The sequence below is a fragment of the Gekko japonicus genome, unplaced genomic scaffold, assembly GCF_001447785.1.
Source record: "Gekko japonicus isolate JY-2015 unplaced genomic scaffold, Gekko_japonicus_V1.1 scaffold1545, whole genome shotgun sequence".
NCBI lineage: Eukaryota > Metazoa > Chordata > Lepidosauria > Squamata > Gekkonidae > Gekko > Gekko japonicus.
In genome coordinates this window covers 297,639-319,247 of record NW_015161442.1, presented here as the reverse complement: position 1 = coordinate 319,247, position 21,609 = coordinate 297,639, and the positions used below count along the sequence as shown (strand labels likewise).

Here is a 21,609-nt window from a genome sequence, read left to right as displayed (position 1 = left end):
ATGACAGCCTTTGGTTTTCTTTCTCAAACAGAAAACAGTTTTAGCACACAACTCACTGATCATTTCTAATAATCCTGTGAATTGTGATGTCAAAAATTAAGGCTCTTGAATGTTTCCATTTCGGGTACATCAAAATCTCATTTTGTGTGCCTTTTCCTTTGCAAATTTTGTCACTGCAAATTCCTTCAGTTCATGTGCTAATGCTTCAGTGTGTTCAACTGATATAACTGCCAAGCCAAATAGTCTCTTTTGCAGTACTAGTTCTACAGTTTTCTCAGTTTTGCGATTCTTGGCGTCAGATTTGTGTCCATTTACCCTTTGGTGTAGGGTTTGACCTGTTTGTCCTATGCAGAGAACTGTAATTTACACATCCTACTGTATTGTTATTCCAGTCTTGCTGTTTTTATTGCTCAGTTACTTAGTCATCTTTACTCTAATAAGCTCTTCCTGACAGCTAACCCCCCCCTACCTGCATGTAATATTTGAGGAAATCTGTTTCATTGTATGTGAAGAAGTGTGCACATGTTAAGAACATAAGAGAAGCCAATGTTGGATCAGGTCAATGGCCCATCCAGTCCAACACTCTGTGTCACACAGTGGCCAAAAATACCAGGTGCCATCAGGAGGTCCAGCAGTGGGGCCAGGACACTAGAAGCCCTCCCACTGTTGCCCCCCCCAAGCATCAAGAATACAGAGCATCACTTGCTCTAGACCAAGAGTTCCTATCTATACCTTGTGGCTAATAGCCACTGATGGACCATATCTTTCTCCAATTCCCTCTTGAAGCCGTCCATGCTTGTAGCCACCACCACCTCCTGTGGCAGTGAATTCCATGCGTTAATCACTCTTTGGGTGAAGAAATACTTCCTTTTATCCATTCTAACCTGACTGCTCAGCAATTTCATTGAGTGCCCACAAGTTCTTGTATTGTGAGAAAGGGAGAAAAGTACTTCTTTCTATACCTGCTCTATCCCACACCAATGCATAATCTTGTAAACCTCTATCATGTCACCCCTTTGGGGATTTTGAACTTAGACTTCCCAGACAGTAGGCTGGTACTGACCACTTAGACAAACACATAGCCCTTAGTCTGTGTCATGGTGCCTTCTCATGTTCTTGACCAGCTCATGAAGCAACTTATGTACAAAAGGTTGCAATGCCCAGCCATTTAATGTTTTCCCCTGGGCCCTAGGCTCAGAACTCTGAGCATGAGATTTCTGTAATGAATGTCAATAAATCAAAAGTAGGTTTGCAGTTTACAGATACACTCTTGAACAGTGTCCTCAAGCTTGCATTAGCACAGACAGTTTGATGCAATAATTCAGAGCAAGGGGTGTCAGTTAAATGAACAAAATATTGCAAGAGTGCTAATGTTTTAAACATGTTTTTAAGCCAAAGTTAACTTTTTAACCGAGAACCTGCGGCCGGTTGGAGGGGTGAGAAGGCCATTGGGGGGGGGGCTTCCGAGGAGACTGAGGCTGCAATGCAGGCTGGGCCCCTTCCGTCCTTCCCTCCTTCTCCCCCCCCCAGGCAAAAAGTCGTGGCTCGCCTCCATCCGTCTGCTCCATTTGCTTTCCCATCCGGTGCCCTCACCTGCTCCCTTTGCCTCCGCACTGCTGTAGACAACGGCTTGCTCAGCCACGTCCAGCAGCCCAGGTGGTGCTCGCTAATGATGAACCAACCCAGCTCAGCGTGGCTCAAGAGGAATAGGGAGAAGGTGGCAGCAGTGGGCGGGACACCGAGAGGTGCCTGGAGGGGTGGCGAGGGTGACTGGGGAGGGGCGCCCGCAGTGTTGGCGCAGAACTGACCAGGCAGCATGGGGCTGCTTGCTTCTCTTTCTCCCCGTCAGGTGAGCCCTGAAGTGGCGGGAGATGGCAATTCCTCCATGTCGTCAGTGCCGCTCTCGCCATTGTCCTCGCCTTGCTTGCTGGCCTCTGCACCTCTCATGTCTCCGCCCTTAGGCTGTTGCCTAACTTGGCCTTAATGGTTGCACCGGCTCTGCCAACAACACATATTCAGCTGGTGCTTCGCCAGCTGCATTGACACCAAGTTGAGTACTGGATCTGCTTCAAGATTCTGGTTTTGACCTATAAAGCCATACACGGTCTGACCAGTGTACCTGTGGGACCTCCTCTCCTGGTATATCCCCTGGAGAGCCTTGTGCTCCGAAGATCAGTATCTACTGGTGGTCTCTGGCCCAAAAGACATCTGGTTATCCTTGACCTGGATCCTGTTTGGTGGAATTCTCTACCTGCTGACATCTGTGCCCTGTGGGACTTGACACAGTTCCACAGGGCTTGTAAAACAGAGATGTTCCCCCAGGCCTATGGTCGAGGATATCAACAGTTTACCATCATATCTGGCCATGATCTGTCCCCCATAAGCCGAATTAATAATTACTTACTCCATCTGCATGTTCTTAAGATTTAATTTAAATGAGTTTTAGACTGGGTTTTATATATGCTTGTGAAATTGTGTCCAGGGGACGGCAGTATAGAAATGCAAAAATAAATAAATAAATAAACAAGAAAACAAAAAAAGAGAGGAAAATGAGCATATCTTTACAAGAATTAGGAGCATGCAACAAATATTGTGTAATGCATCAAGATGCATCAAGCAAAGCATAACTTAGGTCCCATGGTGAGGGAACAGCCTTATTATTTGGTTTTATTTATATACCTCCTAAATAACATATTTTCCTTTCATTGATAACTATTATTAGGTTGCGAAACCAGGTAGTAATCAGGTTGCCTCCTTCCTTCTCCTTCCCACTTCCACTGCTATGGAGTTAATTTCTAAAGAATAATGTGGATCCCCAAGATAAAAAAGAAACAACAAATGCACAAAATTAGGAGTGGAACGGCATCCTTCACAGACAGAGGAGAAATAGTATTCCTCTGAAGTAAAAATATTTCCTTAGGGCATAAAAGAAAAATATATGTTCAAAGACTGTTATGGTTCTTTTAATTTTTTCCCCCTTTTGCTGCTCATGTAAGAAAATAACTTTGAGTACTGTCAACAATTCTGCTTGGCTTTAATAATAATAAATATGCCAGGAACATTAAAGCTCAAGAGCCTTGTAATTATTTTATCCTTATCCACCACGTACAAGTTGAAAAAGAGCAAGTGCAAGCATGGAAAACAAACATCCTCCACCAAATGCAACTGGGTGGGTGGGGGGACCTCTACATTATGTGTCCCAACTAGTTTTGCCTTTTTACACTATCTTTTGACAGTCGTTACTATGACGGTAGGAGGGAATGTGGCATGGCCGAAATGATTGCATCTTAATTTCGTTGTACTATGTACAATGACAATAAAGTATATTACTATTACTAAGGTATAGACTGATCTCATCAGATCTTGGAAGCTAAGTAGTGATGGCACTTGGATGGGAGACAACCAAGGAAGATTCTGCAGAGGAAGGCAATGGCAAACCACCTCTATTTCTCACTTGCCTTGAAAGCCTTAAGTTGGGTGCAACTTGATGGCAGTTTACATACACGCATTGTGAGGGTAAAGGACATTGAGTTCCAACCTTCCAGGCCATTAGATCCCTGTAAGAAACTGTAGTTCAATGGGTCACATTTCAGTGGTAGACCTGTAGATGTCCTGTGGCTCAGTCCCTGTTATTTCCAGTTAAAGAATCTCAGGAAACAGGTGCTGGGAAAGATCCTTCTTTTCTTGAGAACTTTGAGCGATTCTGACAGTCAGACTAGATAATATCAAGCTCAATGGATAAGCTGACTGACAGTTTCTTATGAATTGTTACACCCACCCACCCGGTGTGCGCTGTGTTTCTAGTAGGAAGTACATTTTGTCTGCCTAATTATTATTCTGGGATCAAATAAATCCATGATGATTTCAATCACATTATGTCAAAGCATTATTACTAAAATACTGACAATTCCACTCTCTCCAGGATTTTCCTGGTCTTTCTCTCACTATGTAAATGTTGTTGTTTTATGTCTTGAAAAAGATCCATCCACATTTTCCATTTGTTATCTGAACACCAGCACTTATAGCTTGGAGAGTTTGTTTCAGGTGAGTAGTCATGTTAGTCTGTAGTAATAGAACAAAATTAGAGTCCAGTAGCACCTTAAATACGAGCTCAATTTTCCAGGGAATAAGCTTTTGTAAGTCAAAACTCACTTGGTCAGATAAATTTGTTATTTATAGAGTACTGCAAATAGGGCACAAGAAAACTGAGAGTTGTTCTCTGGGAAATGGTATTGCAGTTTCTGACAATATTACTTTTAAGGTAAAATCCCTATTTTCTCACTGTTTTTCAGTTGTAGTATACTCCAGGCTCAGATGATCTTGTCAGATCTTGGAAACTAAGCAGGGCCCACCCTGCTTAGTAATTGGATGGCAGACCACCAACAAAATCCCAAGTCACTGTGCAGAAGAAGGCAATGGCAATCCACTTCTGTTAGTACCTTGCTTTGAAAACTGTTTGGGGTTGGCATAGGTTGGCTGCGAGTTGATGGCACTTTACACACACAATATTAGATAACAGTTTGTTCACACTTGTTGGCATCTATCCAACTGTAAAAACTGAGACTATCCCAATAGGAGAAGATTGTGCAAAGCACAACACAAGTTTATCAGGAGTCATTTGACAGATGATGGAAGGTACGAGCACTTGATTCATGTCAGTATGGAGGCTGTATCTCTGTGCCTTCAGACTGTCTGTCTGTTGTGCTCCAGCATTTGGTTCTGGGTGGCTGACAGATATGCATGCATAATAGAAAGTAAAATGGGAATGGTGTTGCCATCCATCCTTCATTTGACATCTCTCCCCACCCCATCTTGGCACCAAGACAGGCTCCTTTCTGCCAGTCATCACATGAGGCCCAGAAACAAGGTTTGGGCCATGTCCAAGATACAGGCTGAGAGCCAGCAGAGAGAGGGCATGATTAGGCATAACTCCAATTCATGCTCACTGGGTAACATATTAGTTCAGAGACAAACCAAACTGCACCCTGCACCCAGGCTTTAGATAGCTAATCAATTCATCAGAATACATCTAGTAAAATGATCTGGTCATCATAGCACTCAAGCACTCAAAAACTAAGTTCATGTTAGCATTCCCCTTCCCACTAAGAGGTTCTTACTCCTGAGTTATCTAATTTGGAGAGCTGGAATCTCCTACCTGAACTTCTACTTTATGATTGCCTCCAATGAGTCTCCTCCCTGCACAAAGGTTTCCTTCACTTTCCTTTCTTTGTAAATATTCCCAGGACCTCAGACCTCCTTCTTAAAATGAAAATAGAGTCATGGGGGAAAATAATGTATTGAATTTGACAGTCCCTGCACATTTCACCTGTGCTTCCTGAATGAGACTCATAAATGATAGACCACACATATAATCTAAAAACACACATGTTTAAAAACAATTTCTAAAAGACAGTGGTAGGTGACCATTTAGGAATATAGTTGATGATATACTGATGTCCCAATAGCTAGTGCATTGGGACAGCAATGTATCAACTGTATTCTTTCATGGTGACCTACCACTGTTCTTTAAAATAATTTTTTTTAAATATGTTAGTTTTAGATGATACATATGTCTATCATTCTTGGGACTTTTTAGATTTGTATATTTTTACAGATCCCCCCTGATGAAGTATAGGTACATAAGAACATAAGAGACGCCAATGTTGGATCAGGCCAAAGGCCCATCCAGTCCAGCACACTGTCACACAGTGGCCAAAAATAACAGGTGCCATCAGAAGGTCCACCAGTGGGGCCAGGACATCAGAAGCCCTCCCACTGTTGACCCCCCAAGCACCAAGAAGACAGAGCATCACTTGCCCCAGAGCCCCTATCTATACCTTGTGGCTAATAGCCACTGATGGACCTCTGCTCCATATGCTTATCTAATTCCCTCTTGAAGCCATCCATGCTTGTAGCCGTCACCACTTCCTGTGGAAGTGAATTCCATGTGTTAATCACTCTTTGGGTGAAGAAGTACTTCCTTTTATCCATTCTAACCCGACCGCTCAGCAATTTCATTGAGTGCCCATGAGTTCTTGTGTTGTGAGAAAGGGAGAAAAGTACCTCTTTCTCTACTTGCTCTATCCCATGCATAATCTTATAAACCTCAATCATGTCTCCCCTCAGTCGTCATTTCTCCAAGTTAAAGAGCCCTAAGCGCTTTAACCTTTCCTCATAGGGAAAGTGTTCCAACCCATTTATCATTCGAGCTGCCCTTTTCTAGCCTTTTACCAAAGCTATAATATCCTTTTTAAGGTGTGGTGACCAGAACTGCACACAGTATTCCAAATGAGGTCGCACTATTGATTTGTATAGGGGTATTATGATACTGGCTGATCTCCCACTCGCCCAACTTTGACAGATCCCTTTGGAGTGCCTCACAATCCTCACTGGTTTTCACCACCTTGAACAACTTTGTATCATCCGCAAATTTAGCCACTTCACTGCTTACTCCCATCTCCAAATCATTAATGAACAAGTTAAAAAGCAGTGGACCAAGTACTGATCCCTGTGGTACCCCACTGCTTACCACCCTCCACTGAGAAAATTGCCCACCTACACTCACTCTCTGTTTTCTATGAACTAGCCAGTTTTTGATCCATAAAAGGACTTGTCCTTTTATCCCATGATTTTTGAGCTTACTTAGGAGCCTTTGATGAGGAACTTTATCAAAAGCTTTCTGGAAGTCAAGGTAAACAATATCTATTGGATCCCCCTTGTCCACATGTTTGTTCACCCCCTCAAAGAACACTAACAGGTTAGTGAGACAAGATCTTCCCTTACAGAAACCGTGCTGAGTCTGCCTCAATAGGTTTTGTTCATCTATGTGCCTACTAATTCTTTCCTTAATAATGGTTTCCACCAATTTACCCGGTATCGACGTCAGACTGACTGGCCTGTAATTTCCCGGATCTCCTCTGGAACCCTTTTTAAAGATGGGAGTGACATTAGCTACCTTCCAATCCTCAGGAATGGAGGCAGATTTTAAGGAAAGATTACATATTTTTGTCAGGAGATCCACAAGTTCACATTTAAGTTCTTTCAGAACTCTCGGATGTATGCCATCCGGGCCTGGTGATTTATCAATTTTTAAGTTGTCTATCGGTTTTAGGACCTCCTCTCTCGTCACCTCAATCTGACTCAGGTCTTTCAACACCCCTTCCGAAATCAGTGGTTCTGGAGTGGGCAAGCACTTCTCATCTTCCACAGTGAAGACAGAGACAAAAAATGCATTTAGCTTCTCAGCCATTTCCCTATCATCCTTCAGTACTCCTTTTACCCCTTGGTCATCCAAGGGCCCCACTGCCTCCCTGGCTGGTTTCCTGCTTCTAATGTATTTGAAGAAAGTTTTATTGTTGGTTTTTACGTTTTTTGCTATAAGCTCCTCATATTCCCTTTTTGCCTGCCTGACCACAGACTTGCATTTTATTTGCCATAGCCTGTGTTCCGTTTTATCAGCCTCACTGTGACTAGCTTTCCACTGCTTAAAGGAATCCTTTTTACCTTTTACAGCTTCCATTACTTTGTTTGTTAACCATGGAGGCTTTTTCCTATACCTGTTTGTGCCTTTCCTAACCTGCGGAATATATATATTTTTTAGCTTCTAGGATTGTAGTTTTAAATAGTTTCCAAGCAGGTGAACTGCATAAAGATGCTCAAGTTGAATACATAATTTTTTTTCCACTGCACCAATTGTTTCACTGCTTTTTCTTCTTCTAGTTATTGGTGGAGCCCTCTTTTTTTGCACCATCACAACAAGGGGAAACCAGGGGAAAATGTGTTTGTGCCATGTGGACCTGCTGGTGAAAACATGAATGGACCAGCACAGGCAATATGACCCTATCATGGAAAACCTTTTCTTTGTGGATCTACCTAGTATGTGGATTGGTGCATTCTCTTAAACTAAACAGGAAACATGCTAGCAGCTACTAAGAGTGACAAGCAGTGGGAGAAAGGTTTTCTTCCTTGTGCTCAGGCTACACTATTTTGAATTTGGGACTAAACTAGAAAGTGCCTCATTCACATATACCTGACCACCCATGGTAAATACTGGCATTTCATCTAATCACAGCCAACTTCACTTTCCCCATGTTATTTATCCCCTGCTTAAGGTCCCAGGGGCCAACAGTATATTGTCCTCTTGACCTATCCTTTCCTGGGGTGTACTGAAAAGCAGGGAGCCTAAAAAGATCTGAGCCAGCTCTGCATTCTCTAATGGCTTGACAAAAGAGGGCAGAAGTTAAGAAGTACAATTTTAAAAAGAAGTTCAAAGCAGAAAGCAAAGAGGGAAGTCAGAAGTAATAAATCCAATGTAATGGAAAATATAATCCTTCCAATCATATTCAGTGCAGTGTTCTGAATTAGATATTGTAGCTGAGAAAGGAAGTCCCCTGGCAAGTGTCAGGTAAGGTTAGCTGTCTTTGACCTTTTGAGCTGCCTGCCCAGAAGAGTTTGCTAAAGGGGAGCGAGAAGAGGCCTATATTGCAGTGCTCTAATATGCACCCGTAAGTTACACCTCCAAATGTGTGTTTATTTTACAATTAAACAGATTATTGAATAAGATACAACAGTTTATGTTCTTACGTTAGAGGAGGATGGCTTTTTTTTGTAGAAACGGGAAAGAGATGGGAAATACAATCGGAGAGTGTTCAAATCTTAATGCTGGAATGTAATGAGTGACTTTTAATGTTTTATGTTTTTAAGCCCCAGAGAAGCAGAATATTTCCCCTCTAAATTTCAATGAATTTTATTATTCGAATTGTGCCCACAGGTTTAATCTTTAATTAGACTACGTCTGGAATCTTATGTATGCTTACCAGAGTGTACTTTCCATTGGACTCAGTGAAACCTAAAAGTGAAAAATGAAAACACTTGGAAACAGCGAGACTTACAACAAGAGCTCACATGGACAAATGTAATGTGTGAATGTGAGACAACAGGTATAGACAGAAGTTCTGATGAGAACGGCAGCACTTTCCTCACACTGCCATGGTCTTTGTACCTGGCTTCTTTGCAAGACTGTCTACTTCACACATAACAAACATGCGCTGGGACTCCTTATGTGGGATGCAAATTTATTATGTGAATAGATCCTTTATGGCATGTTTGTTGCCCCAACACAAGTTAAAATGGCTGTCATTGAATGTGAACTTGGGAGACTAGGGCTGTGATCAGATGCACTAAATAATCCACTTTCTATGCACAGTAAAATCCAGTTGGAAGATGCATTGAAAGTACATTGAAAGTGGATTATTTAGTGTGTGTGATTGCAGCATCAGACACACAGAGAAGTGAAACAATACCAGTTCAGCCATGGCCTCACTGTGTGGTCTTGGGTCAGTGTGTGTTTCTCAGTTCTGCAGCTTTGGGAAGGCGTATCTGTGGCCTACCTCTTGTTGCTCCTCTGTAGTTGACTGTCATGAGACTTTTAAATTCCTCTGCATACAGAAAGTGATCTAGAAGTTATTAGTAATGCTAGTCTCTCCACTCCTACCCCAGAGGGGTTGCTGCCATGGAGACGCATTCATGGGATGCTATCTGTTCTTGTATTTTGGTGTTAATATGATAACTCAGAGGGGAGCAGGGACCTCATCTCACTTCCCACACACCTTCTTCCTACCCACTGTATGACAACCGTGTCTACTCAACCTTCGTTTTGTTTGGAACAGGAGCAATCTTTCAGTTTTCCCATTTCACCCTCACCACTTGGGTGCTGGTGAGAAATCCAAAATGATGTAAACTATGTGGGAACCTGCCATAGCTGCAACACAGCGGATCACTCTTGCCAGAGACTGGACCTCTCATAATGTGATGTGTAAACACTGTGCTGAATGGAAAATAAGTGCCATATAGCTTTGATTGCATGGAGAAGCTGTAAATGCCTTTCATGCTTCTGCTATAACGTCTAAATAGGACAGATACTCCTTCCCCTCTCCCCACAGGGATATGTGCCAGCCCCAGAGAGGAGGGCAGCACACACACACCTCAGTGAGCTGCCAGGAGAAATGAATCTGTCACACCTCACCTTCTTCGGTTCCCTTTGGTTTCTTTTCAGTGGTGTCCCAAACTGCTCCATGAAATCAGTGTATACAGCAAAGTTCCTCTGCTGCTTAATTCAGAGGAAACATTCTTACTTTTGGGCTCCCTGAACTCCCCCCCCCATATTTTCCTCCCTCTGTGATTTCTCTTCCTTCCTCTCTTGCTTTACTCTCTTTCTTCCCCTCCCCTCCCCTCCCCTCCCCTTCCCGTTCCTCTTCTGATTAATTTAGATTTGCATGTTGTAGATGCACCCTGCACATGCTCAGATGCCCTTCAAGGCTAAGCCCCGGGAAATTCCGGCTCAGATGAAGACTGCGGGCGCCCCTTTACCGTCCTTGTTCACTTTCCCCTCATCTTATTCGCTCCTTTCCTCCCTTCTTCTCCAGCACCCCCTCCCCCTTCCCATCTTCGCGGTCGGTCCTCCTCTTTCGCATTGTTCTCCCCACTCCCCCCCCGTCTCGGCTCCCAATTCATTCCTCTTCCGGCGCTGGCCGTTTCTGCGGGGCGCTCCCCCCCTTTTCTGCCTGCGCTCGCGGGGGGGGGGTGGCTGCCTTCGTTCCGCGCCGGGCTGGAAACGAGAAGTTGGAGGGGCCCAGATCGAGGCAATTGCAGTCGGGTGCGCCTCCTGCCCAGTCCCGGGCTCCCTGCAACACCACCAGCAGCAGCTCTGGGGGCGTGGCCAGGCGGGAGGGGCCGCGAGGGGGCGGGGCCTTCAGCAGGGCCAGAGAAAGAAGTGGAGCTCCAGCCGGCTCGGGAGCCTCTCCCGCCGCCGCCGCCGCCGCTCTCCTCCGCCTTGGAGAGTTGGGGGGAACTAATGGGCATCGCAGTCCAGCCGCAAGCCGCTTCGGTGCCGGTCTGCCGCCTGCGCTGTGGCCGTCGGTTGCCTTCGCCGGAGGCTACCCCTGCGAGCGGTGGGATCGCACTGTAAGATGTAGGATGCTCCCGGTGCCGAGAGCCAAGCGGCGGCAGCCTCTCCTGTGGCCCGGGAATGCGGAGCCCCCAGCGCCGCCGTGGATTTGGATGGTCCCGAGCGCGGCTGGGCTCTTTCGGGTCGGGGGCGCCGCCGGCGTGGTGCCCCCTCCGCTCCTGCTTTCCTCGCCGCCTCATCCGCCCCCACCACCTCCTGCCCCGCTGCTCCAGGGGGTTTCGGGCTGGCAACTTCCCTGCGACCCTTTCCTGCCGTTGATGGCACCGGAGCACCATTCCGCCGTGCACCAGCTTCCCTTCTTGAACGGACAGGTAAGGATGCACCCTGTTCTCATTCAAACTCCCCCTCCCTTTTCTGTGCTGTTTATCAGAGCTTCTGGTTGCTTTAATGGGGCTCCTGTTGGTAAAGCGAAGGATATGTATGTATGTACTTCGAGATTCCCTCTTTGCACCCATTCTTCTCGTGACGATCGGTAAAAACGGCGCTAAGGGGGAAGAGGACATTACAATTCCGAGGGAAGGCAGCGACGAAGCGAGCGAGTGAGAGAGGGAAGCAACTTCTGTCGCTGTCCGAAGCGCCGCGGTGCTGAAGTTAGCCTGTATATTTCGCCGCTGGCGGACGTGTGTCTGCGCCTCGGGTTCGGATTCAGAACTGCGCCGCAGCTCCTCCAGACTTTAACGACAAGGAGCGAGAGAAAGACAGACAGGAGACTACATTAACTATTAATACGACCCTATCACTAATGCTGACCTCTTTCTTTTTCACTCATAAACGAAACAGAGTGCAAATTTTTGAGCTGAACCTGCGCAGACTTCTACAAAATACTCCCCCCACACACCCAACATTGCTTCTGTAACAAGACTGCAGCTTTCTGACATGTCATAGGTTATTCTTTGCTCATTTATACTAATATATATATCAATTGACTCCATAGGACTACAGTAGTGTGCTTTTCCTCTCCCTTCCTGCTAATTCCTGTTGATATCTTAATATTGGCATGAAAAGTTAGATCATATATTTCACAGTAGCAGCGCAGTGTTTGTTCTGAACATTTGGAACACATTTAGAAGTGTTTACTGGGGAAAACTCAATTAAAAGACTGGAATGGCAGGAATCTACTGCAGATGAATCCCAATCCACAGACTGGTCCATGATCTGAAGGCTGTTCTTGTAATCCACAGTGAAGCATTTATTTCACATAGCATATAACCTTCCATGTAACCAGGAGCTTGTCAAAATAAAAGCTACAAAAAGCTGTTCTGCTATTGCAACCAATTTGCATTACCATTTTAAGACATAAGTTCCCCTCCTGTTTTAAAAGATTAGCACATTGGACGAGCTGGTGTGTTCATTAAATCTATATCGCTTTTTACAGTATTTGTGCCTGCACCATAAGAATTTCTCAAGGTGTATAATAGGGTGGCTTTAAAACAAGATGTGTTGCAACATCACTCCTTCCCCCAGCTGTTGTGTCAGGATGCTGCCACTAGAGGTATTTAACATCTAAGAACTTGGGTTTCCCTTCATGTTTGAAAATGTACGGAATATTTATTTTAATTAGGAAGAAGGTGGCTGGCTGTTTATGACTGTGATTACCCCTTCCCGTCATTTTGAATTTGTCACGAACAATGTCTGCTAAATATAAAGAAAATGTTAACACAAGCAATTAAATTCAGTGTCTTCTGCTGTGATATTCTTTGTTGTTCACTAACAGATATTAACTGGTCTTGATCACATATTCATTTCAGCAATACATCTCATCCACCCTTCTGATATGAATATTTCTATTACTCATCAGGATCATAAAGCAAATTTAAAAGTAGTTGTGGATGTTCAGCTTGGAAATTAGCCTCAAGTATTTTAACAAATGCATTATACTTGATGGACTATACTAATTTTTGTGGTAGTTATGGATGGTGTTTAATTCTTGACAGAGATTTAATATTGTTTTGTTTAAAATTCTGGGCTTCGTTCTTTGGATAGTTTTCAGTTTTTTATTGGAATGTCAAAGCTAGAAGCGTTTTCTGGTACTTGGTAGTCAGTCGGAATAAAGCCTGATGGTGGGTGGAAGCACACACGCTGGTACTGAATGAAAATTCATTCATTTGCAGAATTGTGAAGTCAAGGTGAAATGTAGGAACATTCTCCTAACATGGACATACATCCATGTTTCAAAACAGCAAGGATTGTGGGAGAGAGATTAATCTGTTTTGCTGCGCTAGAAAAGCTTGCTTGCTAAACGTGAGATTCCTTGGAATCTTTTTAAAAAGTTACAGTCTGTTGGTGCTGTCTGTCATTTACATGGATGGGTTTCCAAATATAAGATTAATTTGTGGGATTGACTTCTAACAGTCTTGTTCTCTGAGTCACTGTTGTGCAGGCAAACAAGAAGTTTAGGATGTGATGCAGCCATTGTTGCACCTGTGAAGGGGCATGACCTGTAGCTTCATGCTGGCAGTGAAATCTCGCTGTCTTAGGACATCACACCAGCACTGCTGTCATGACTACAGACACAGAAGCTAGTACTGTCAGATGCACCAGCAGCACCAAGCAAGCTGTTGTGTAGCACAAAATGAGACAGAAAATAGACCATGATGAAGCTGTGATGGGGAAATGAATGAAGATGACTCCTCTGTCTCTAAGATTCTCACTAGATTCCACCCAACACAGAATCCAAAGTATGTACTTCAGTAAGGTAGAATAGTTTCCTGAAGTCACAGGCAAACTAACAGTGCAATTCTACACACACTTACATTGGAGTAAGCCATATTCAGTACAGTGAGACATATTTCTGTGTACAGTTCCTTATCATTGCACTGTCATAATTTCTATCCACACCAGTTTAGTGAGACTCTGGCTGATCTCTACTGACCTACAATGTTTGCTGTATTTAATATTATGTTTAAGATTTTGTGCATCTTCATTTTATTCACAGACATAGGGGTATTCTAGTATACATCTGATGTATAAACAGTAAATCAACATGCATGAGAATTCTGTGTAGTGCACTTGCAAGTACACAGATTGGCAATATCAGTTAAAACCCGAACAAGAAAAAAGGCAAAATTTTTATGGATTGATTTATTGTAGCATACGTTTAATTTAAAAAATCTTTATTTTAGTGGATGTTTGGAACTCATTCTCCAGCCGTTGGATTTTCACCATCATCGAACTTGGAGTTTGTTCCTCTTTTTCCCCATGTGTATACAACTACTGGACCACATCATTCTGGAAAAAGTTGGACGGAAAAGAGGTTACCAAATTGCAAAGTAAGTTTAAAGTTTGCTTTAAAAAGTTTAATTTTTATAGCTAATTTTGGAAAATATAGCTTCTAAAAACAAACAAACCGTAGCATGCTTTAGCTACAGTAGTGCAACTAGCTGCACTAATCACTCACTCACACACACACACACAGATTTATATCTTTCCCAAAGGGACCAAAGCAACTCCCAAGAACAACAACAATACAATATAAATAAATCAGACAAACTTTACAATAAATAAATGCATATTCTTTAAACAGAACAAGACCCCTAGGACTGATTGGGACTCCATAGCTGACTCGTCCAAGGGATCCAAGGGTTGTAAACTATGGGATGAAGGTCAAGAATAATATTACTCTTGACCTTTGATTTGCACCCAAGGGTTTGTGTTTCTGGCCATGCCCAAATTACATAGTAGCTGAAAGGAAGGTATAGTAGCTGAATAAAACTCAACTTAGCCCAGATCGAACTTGGCTGTTGCTAGCTTACAGGCCAGGAAGTCATCAATATTTTCCAGTCGCCAGCCCCGCCGCCGGAAAATTTATTCTGCTTTTCAGATGAAAAATGACTCCAAAATGGCTCAGAAAAGTCAAAATCCAATACAGATTACATGTGAAGTTAAATTTTAAATGTTCTTTGAGAACAAACAATGAGGGAAGCTTGGCTGGCATTACCTCTTATTCTGATGGCCCTGGTGATGGCAACTCATCTGGAGTTGAACATAAGTCTAGATGGACTCTAATGACATTTCAGATGTTATGTGAGGATTATAAAAATCCCAGCCCTATCCAGCTATTAGAACCAATTCAGGTTTGTTCGTACACTGTCTCACAGGTCTCTGCCATCTCATGATGTATGTCGCAAATTGCTCCTTTGAAAGTGCACCAATGACAAGCACTTCTACATGGAAAACTAGCTTCTTTTCTACCTTTTTCTGACTCTGGTCTTCAGTTAGTTATGTATGGGGCAGCAAGCTTTTGAAATAGGGATGCTTCCAAGCTAGCTCCATGTGTGGAGTTGACTGAGTCTAGGCTCGGCAGGGGTTGGGGCTCGCATTGTCTCTTTATGAAAGGTCTGGTATTAAGAACTGCACAGGTGTATAATTTTGTTCCCAAAAGAAAATATTGGTTAAAGACCAATAGATTGTGGATGGGACTCAGTGAACCTGGATACAGAGCCTGAGCCAGCTTGGTGTAGTGGTTAAGAGTGGCAGACCTTAATCTGGAGAACCAGGTTTGATTCTCCACTCCTCCACATGAAGCCAGCTGGATGACCTTGGGCAAGTCACAGGTCTTTCAGAGCTCTCTCAGCCCCACCTCCTCACAGGGTGTCTGTTGTGGGGAGAGGAAGGGAAGGTGATTGTAAGCCACTCCAAAACTCTTTTGGGTAGTGAAGAGTGGGGTACAAAACCAACTCTTCTTCTTAGTTGGTCTTCTGAGTTTTCATCTTCAAACAGTAGACCTTTGTGACATATTACAAATAGCTTTTAAATGCCCCCCCCCCCACATTGTAATTTAAAACAGCTTGGCACTAGAAGCTGCCATTGGAGTAGACTCTCTTGGGTACATGTAACCATTTGTGCAGTTCTTTAGATATATCAACAGTTCCCTAAGAGCCTCTTTTCATATTACAAAGGCCATGTGTTTGTTGAGCAAAAATACAAAGGTTTTGAAGCAGACATTCAAAGAGAGTTTTATGCCTTCCAGCCTCACATGTGCCCTTTTCCCTAAGAGGCTGGGGAGCATGGGCAGAAGAGGCTGCAGCATTCCCCCTGATGCTGTTTTCTCTTCCCAATATATCCCCATGGAGCAGCTACTGGATCCACAGCAGAACTTATGTGCAGCCATATAAGTAATTTGATTTCACAAAAGGAGCCAATAGTGGTTCCATTGGGTGGTTTGGGGAGGAGAAAACAGCATGGAAGGTTAGGATGCAGCTGCTTCTGCTCATGCATCTATGGCACAAGAAGGGCATCCATGAGTCTGGGAGACACAAAAGCTCCCACCATTGAACATTTGCTTCATAGTCCTTATAGAAGCATGGGGCTGTGGTGGCTCAGAGGTTAAGACACTGAAGCTGCAGACCAGAAGATCTGTAGCTCAGCAGTTTGAAACCTTAGTGCCACGTGACAGAGTGAGCTCCCATCTCTGGCCCCAGCTCCTGCCAACCAAGCACTTCGAAAGCAAGAAATTGCAAGTAGATAAATAGGTACCGCTTCAGTGGGAAGGTAACCTTGGCATTTAGTCATGCCGGCCACGTGACCATGGTGAAGCCTTCGGACAGCACTGGCTCTTTGGCTTGGAAACAGAGATAAGCACCATCAGACCTGAGTCAGATTGAGGTGACGAGAGAGAAGGTTCTAAAACTGATAGACAACTTAAAAACTGATAAATCACCAGGCCCAGATGGCATACATCCGAGAGTTCTGAAAGAACTCAAATGTGAACTTGTGGATCTCCTTACAAAAATATGTAATCTTTCCTTAAAATCTGCCTCCATTGCTGAGGACTGGAAGGTAGCTAATGTCACTCCCACCTTTAAAAAAAGTTCCAGAGGAGATCTGGGAAATTACAGGCCAGTCTTTCTGACGTCTCTAGTATACATCTGATGTATAAACAGTAAATCAACATGCATGAGAATTCTGTGTAGTGCACTTGCAAGTACACAGATTGGCAATATCAGTTAAAACCCGAACAAGAAAAAAGGCAAAATTTTTATGGATTGATTTATTGTAGCATACGTTTAATTTAAAAAATCTTTATTTTAGTGGATGTTTGGAACTCATTCTCCAGCCGTTGGATTTTCACCATCATCGAACTTGGAGTTTGTTCCTCTTTTTCCCCATGTGTATACAACTACTGGACCACATCATTCTGGAAAAAGTTGGACGGAAAAGAGGTTACCAAATTGCAAAGTAAGTTTAAAGTTTGCTTTAAAAAGTTTAATTTTTATAGCTAATTTTGGAAAATATAGCTTCTAAAAACAAACAAACCGTAGCATGCTTTAGCTACAGTGGTGCAACTAGCTGCACTAATCACACACACACACACAGATTTATATCTTACTTTCCTTCCCAAAGGGACCAAAGCAACTCCCAAGAACAACAACAATACAATATAAATAAATCAGACAAACTTTACAATAAATAAATGCATATTCTTTAAACAGAACAAGACCCCTAGGACTGATTGGGACTCCATAGCTGACTCGTCCAAGGGATCCAAGGGTTGTAAACTATGGGATGAAGGTCAAGAATAATATTACTCTTGACCTTTGATTTGCACCCAAGGGTTTGTGTTTCTGGCCATGCCCAAATTACATAGTAGCTGAAAGGAAGGTATAGTAGCTGAATAAAACTCAACATAGCCCAGATCGAACTTGGCTGTTGCTAGCTTACAGGCCAGGAAGTCATCAATATTTTCCAGTCGCCAGCCCCGCCGCCGGAAAATTTATTCTGCTTTTCAGATGAAAAATGACTCCAAAATGGCTCAGAAAAGTCAAAATCCAATACAGATTACATGTGAAGTTAAATTTAAAATGTTCTTTGAGAACAAACAATGAGGGAAGCTTGGCTGGCATTACCTCTTATTCTGATGGCCCTGGTGATGGCAACTCATCTGAAGTTGAACATAAGTCTAGATGGACTCTAATGACATTTCAGATGTTATGTGAGGATTATAAAAATCCCAGCCCTATCCAGCTATTAGAACCAATTCAGGTTTGTTCGTACACTGTCTCACAGGTCTCTGCCATCTCATGATGTATGTCGCAAATTGCTCCTTTGAAAGTGCACCAAAGACAAGCACTTCTACATGGAAAACTAGCTTCTTTTCTACCTTTTTCTGACTCTGGTCTTCAGTTAGTTATGTATGGGGCAGCAAGCTTTTGAAATAGGGATGCTTCCAAGCTAGCTCCATGTGTGGAGTTGACTGAGTCAACCATCCTCCAATGTTCATTTCCTCTGGTCTAAGATGCCTTTGTCAGCTAAGGCTGCCATGGGATGGAATGTGTGGGTTGCTCTTCTTGTCTCCCTCCTCCCTTTCCCCCTTTTCCCTTCGGCTGTGTGCTGTTATCTGTCCATTGTCCTTGAAGGCTTTACACTGCCTGCTCCTAGCTTCCCACTGGGAATGTAACTGTTGCTTGCCTATTGGCTTTACTGTATCAGGGGGTCATGTATGAAGGTGCTTGCCTATTGGCTTTACTGCATCAGGGGGTCATGTATGAAGGGGATATATTTGAAGGTTCAAATCATTAGCCCGCCATTCCTGACACAAGTGTTCATGGTGTCCCGAGTACTAGCTCTCAATAAACTGAAACTTTTGAAGGAACATTGCTGAGTGTCTTGACTGGGAAGCCTGACAGTGTCAGGAATCTACCATTGCCTCTACCCGTATCTCTCCCAAAGATGAGCGGAGAAGAGGAACCAGAGGTGCCGGTTACTACTGATGTCCTAGTACCCACCACCACCCCATCGGTGACCACTCCAGCCACTACCACCCTCCGGTCACCATTCCCCTGACTCTGGTGCCGGTGTCGGGGCCTGAAGGAGGAGTGGTTCCTCGGCTGTTCGGATACATAGTAAAGCCTAAACAATGGGGCCTGTTCAAAGTCGAGACCCAGGAGTTGTGGATGCTGACTCCTGCCCCACGGAGCGGGAGCTGCTACAACTACAGACTCTCGCAGGGGTACCCTCGACAGGACCTGGCTGAAGAGGGAGGCTGGGAGGAGCAGCTCACATGGATTGAGTTGTCCCAGGCCAAGACGACCTGCATGCTCGAAGAAACCTTGCTGGATGTCCCAAGACTGGTGGCCAGGTGGTGCAAGGAGAGATGATGTTGCTCCATCCCAAGCCCCCTGCAGTGCCACTGCCACTGCCACCTCCCCCTCCCGTGAATTTGCCACTGGGACCTCTGGGAGAACCAGCTCCTGCCCCCAGACCACAGGAGCCCCTCCAAGGGAACACCAGCCGGAGAAGCTGTTGGAAGCCACTTTCGACAGGACCCCAGAAACACTGGCCTTCTTCGTGGTGCACATGGAGAAGTTCATGCAGTACTGGGGCCACTTGTTACCCTCCAGTGAGCAGAGAGTGGCTTACATTGCATCCAAACTGAGAGACGGAGCGGCGGACTGGTATGTCAGCCTCCACAACACCCAGGGGCTGGAGCTGCGAGATGTGGACGTGTTCATGTGGGCCCTCTGAGCGTAATACGAGGACCCAATGGAAGAAATAAAGGCACGCAACCACCTGCATACCCTGAAGCAAGGGCGGAAGACCGTGTGAGAATACACTGAGGAGTTCAAAAGGTACACGGCCAAGATCCAGGGGTGGCCCGATGGGGTGTTAGCTGAGCAGTATTGGTTGGGGTTGAACCCTGAGCTTCATGAGACCATCTTACGCAGCATGCACCCAATCTCCCTGATGGCTTGGATGCGGGAGGTGGCAGACACAGAGAGTTGCCTACAAATGATCCGGCTCGACAATGCAGCTGGATCAACAACCTGAGAGGGGGGACCCTAGGACCAAAGCCCAAATCGCGCAAGGCCAAGGAGGGGGTTTGGGTCCAGCACATGAAGCAAGGGCTCTGCCTCAGATGTGGAGAAGGCAGCCACTACACCACTCGGCTCGGTGTCTGTGGGGCCTCTGGGAGCTCCGGAGGGAAAAGCACCAGAGAAGAAATGGCAAGACACCCCAGTGCGGAAGAGCACAGCCAAGCCAAAGTTCCAACGAACTCTCCAAGTCAACATCCCGGAAGGGGATTCGGAGCCCAGCAGCGAATATGAAGATAAGCCAGTGGGAAATGACCAGGACCTGCTGTAAGTGGTATGGAGCTGCAGGTCCCACCTCATGTGGTGCTGAAGATGGTGAACAACTACCCCTCCTCTTCTTTGTGACTGTAATGAACCCTGACCTGGGGACCCATGTGAAGGTGCGGGCTTTAATAGACTTGGGGTGTGCCAGGGATTTGATTAATCCCTCCCTGGTTACGGGCTTAGGGGCTCAAGGGGTCAAACTCCCCAAACCCATCATATTAACCTAAATGGACGGCTCAGACATGAAAGAGTTGTGTAAATTTGAAACGGTCCCTCTGCAAATGATGGTGGGAGATCATTGGGAGCATTGACCCTTCATCATCACCCCCGGCTCCCAGTTCCTGCAAGTGCTGGGGAGCCTGTGGCTGCATGACCACAACCCGTACATTGTCTGGGATGAAGGGAGGGTGCGATTCATTGCACCGAGATGCCAGACTCATTCCTGGGAGGAGAATTGGGGCCAGGCGGCTTCAGAGGAACCTCTGCAAGCTTGCTTGGTGCATGAGGAGCTCTCTGCCCGCCCCCGCCCCCCCCCCCCCGAGTATAAAGACTTGGCTAAAGTGTTTGAAGAGGAGGAGGCAGATGAGCTACTCCCCCCCGTAACTCTGACTGTGCCATTGAAATACTCCCTGGCCAGAAATTACCTAAGGGAAAACTGTATGCCATGAGCCCAGGGGAAAAAGACGAACTATGGAAGTTCATTGATATTCAGCCTCCTCCCCATTTGCAGCCCCAGTCCTCTTCCAGAAGAAAAAGGATGGGGCCTCAGACTGTGTACTGGCTATAGGGGCTTAAATGCGGTATCTGCCATCAACGCTTACCCACTGCCCCTGATTAAGGACCTCCTGGCGGAGGCTGCCAAGGGAAAGTTTTTCACCAAATTAAACTTACGGTATGCATACTTCTGGGTGTGCATTAAGGAAGGAGACGAATACAAGACGGTGTTTAATACCCCGCTGGGGCAGTTCGAGTACCGGGTTATGCCTTTCGGTCTCCAGGGGCCCCTGGGGTCTTCATGAACTTGATTAATGAAGTCTTGCACAAGCACCTGTTCAGAAGGGTCCTTGTTTATCTAGACAACATCTTATTATACACCCCCAACAAAAAGTCACACGTGAAATTGGTGCGGCAGGTGTTACAAACACTTTATAACCATAAACCTTTTGTCAAGCTATCCAAATGTGAGTTCAATTGGCCCGAGGTGGACTTCCTGGGCTACCACATCTCTCCCAGAGGGTTGGAGATGGACACTGCCAAGGTCCGGGATGTCCTGGGGTGGGAGGCCCCTCCTACCTGCCGCCAACTCCAATCCTTCTTGGGATTCGGGAACTTTTATTGAGCTTTCCTCTCTAACTTTGTGCAGGTCAACCTGCCCCTCACGGACCTCCTTAAAACCAAAGGGAGGGGTCCAGAGAGTGCCAAGCCCGGGGTGCAGTTACATTGGACTTCAGAATGTGAAGAGGCTTTCGATCACCTCAAATCTCTGTTCACCTCCGAGCCTGTGCTGGCCCATCTGGACAAAAACAAAAAGTTCATAGTGCAAGTCGATGCATCAGATGTGGCCATGGG

At 45.0% G+C, this 21,609-nt stretch overlaps 1 protein-coding gene across 1 annotated transcript in view; it reads left to right on the top strand.

The window, feature by feature from the left end:
* The first annotated feature begins 10,974 nt into the window (after nt 1–10,974).
* Nucleotides 10,975–21,609, top strand: part of TCERG1L (transcription elongation regulator 1 like) — a 249,767-nt gene continuing 239,132 nt past the window's right edge. The window contains exons 1-2 of the mRNA XM_015429033.1: nt 10,975–11,277; nt 14,089–14,235. Of these exons, the coding sequence (XP_015284519.1) occupies nt 10,975–11,277; nt 14,089–14,235 (450 nt within the window). The remainder of the gene's footprint in view (nt 11,278–14,088; nt 14,236–21,609) is intronic.